This window comes from Zea mays, chromosome 9 (assembly GCF_902167145.1).
Source record: "Zea mays cultivar B73 chromosome 9, Zm-B73-REFERENCE-NAM-5.0, whole genome shotgun sequence".
NCBI classification, from domain to species: Eukaryota; Viridiplantae; Streptophyta; class Magnoliopsida; order Poales; family Poaceae; genus Zea; species Zea mays.
The window spans coordinates 20,982,870-20,984,681 of record NC_050104.1 but is presented as its reverse complement, the minus strand read 5'-3'; the positions used below and the strand labels follow the sequence as shown (position 1 = coordinate 20,984,681).

Here is a 1,812-nt window from a genome sequence, read left to right as displayed (position 1 = left end):
TAGTGTACAAGGTGTCAACATATTTACTTATGATTAAGCATTATATATTTACTCTTTATAAATTATTTGTGTGATTCCATTTCAATCTATTTGGGTAGACATATTTATATCGTTCTGTATCTATGTTTAATAATCACATATTTTGCCGTCACTATTGTACTCACGCCGCACGTCGTCAGGGCCCTAAGTCCATCGGAGGGTCGTAATTTGTATTCCGTGGCATCGCACGGACACGTTCCTAGTATACATAATACATCACCTATAAATCATTAGTATGCACCCTTAAGACATCTATCTGCACACTCTCCCCTGATTCACTCTAGATCGACGACAGCGCATGCATCAAGCGAGGGCAAAACACTAGTGCATGACGATTTTCCCAATCGCAACATCGGCATGCATGATATCATTTGATTGTTGAACGCAAGGGTGCTTGTACATCAGAGAAGATCATATATAGCACTATAACAGCGCAATTTACCAAGGTTCTTCTTCAAGACAGAAAAACAAAAAAAAACACGCAGTTCGTTGTTTAGCCATTCGATGGCGGCGGCGGCGGCTGAGATCGATGGACCGATCGATCGATCTCCCATCGCTCGCCCTCGCCGGCGGCGGCGCGGCTACACCGCTACACGCAGTTGCCGCTGCACCGGTCCCTCGTTTCGTAGCACTGGTTGGGCTTCAAGGCCCCGCAGCAGAAGCACGGGGCGTTGCCACGGCCTTCGTACACGCAGTTCCTCTGGATGCAGAACTGCAGCTTCAGTACGGCGCCGGGGCCGGGGCCGGGGCCGCCGCCGTTGACTGGCGGCGCCGTGCCATTGCCGTTAACGTTGCCGCCGCCGTCGAGTGGCTCAGGACGACCTGCTGCTACAAACGTTATTAGTTCGTATGTCCATTCGTTACCATTGAATAAACAAGCGGCCCAAAAGAAAACAAGCTAGCTCATTTTTGAACTACGACAAATAAAAAAAAAGAACGGAGGGAGTACAATGCAACGACTAACTACAGATTAAATCTACTAATAACACATCTTGCTCGAACTCAACATGAGACAAACAACCTGTAAAAAAAATCACAACCATAGATCTGTTTCAGAAGGTATGATGATGACTTTTTAAACCCAACCAACAGCTTGATGAGGATCGATCGAGGGCATAGACGATGAATGTACACTTGCATTTTGCAGAGGACGCGAAGAGCGCAACGAGCAGGACGACTGCCACCAGGTACGACGCCATGGCGCCGCCGCCGCACCTGTCCATGCCCCGATGCCGCCGCCTACGACGTACGAGCACGGCTGTCGATCGACGACTTGTTCTCCGTAGGACGTTTGATTGCATGTAGCAGCACAACTCTTTCGTGTTATATAGTCAATGCCTAGACCGCACGATCTAGCTGTACATGGAGGGAGATGCGTGCTGTACATGGAGGGAGATGCGTGCTGTATGACAGCTCTAGCGCATGCACCTACGAACGGTTCAACCGGGATCGCAGTAATTAATCTTGCCATCGAAGGAGATATATACTCTGCATGTAAATTTCAACTCAATTACTATATACACACGCAGACAGCCCTGAGTTACCTGTACACGATCCAGTCGAGTGCATTGCATCAGGTCACTCCTTTCCAGAGCTGGTAAAGGTATGCTTATAAATACAGATACAGTACAAATACAACTCATCAGATGCGTCGCCTTACGCTGCTGCAGTAATTATTCCCGCTAATACCGTGTTTTTCGCCGTTGGTTTTACTAAAACATTTGGGACTAGTTTGGTAACTCTATTTCTTTCAAGGAATTCGTATTTTTCAAA

General features: G+C 47.4%; 1 protein-coding gene across 1 annotated transcript; it reads right to left on the bottom strand.

The window, feature by feature from the left end:
• Positions 1-305: 305 nt before the first annotated feature.
• Positions 306-1,338, bottom strand: LOC100278115 (uncharacterized). Its single transcript, NM_001151497.2, has 2 exons — positions 1,178-1,338; positions 306-864 (listed from the first exon to the last, which is right to left on the bottom strand). Exons 1-2 carry the CDS (start codon positions 1,260-1,262, stop codon positions 629-631), a joined length of 321 nt encoding a protein of 106 aa, NP_001144969.2. The 5' UTR covers positions 1,263-1,338; the 3' UTR covers positions 306-628.
• Positions 1,339-1,812: the final 474 nt, after the last annotated feature.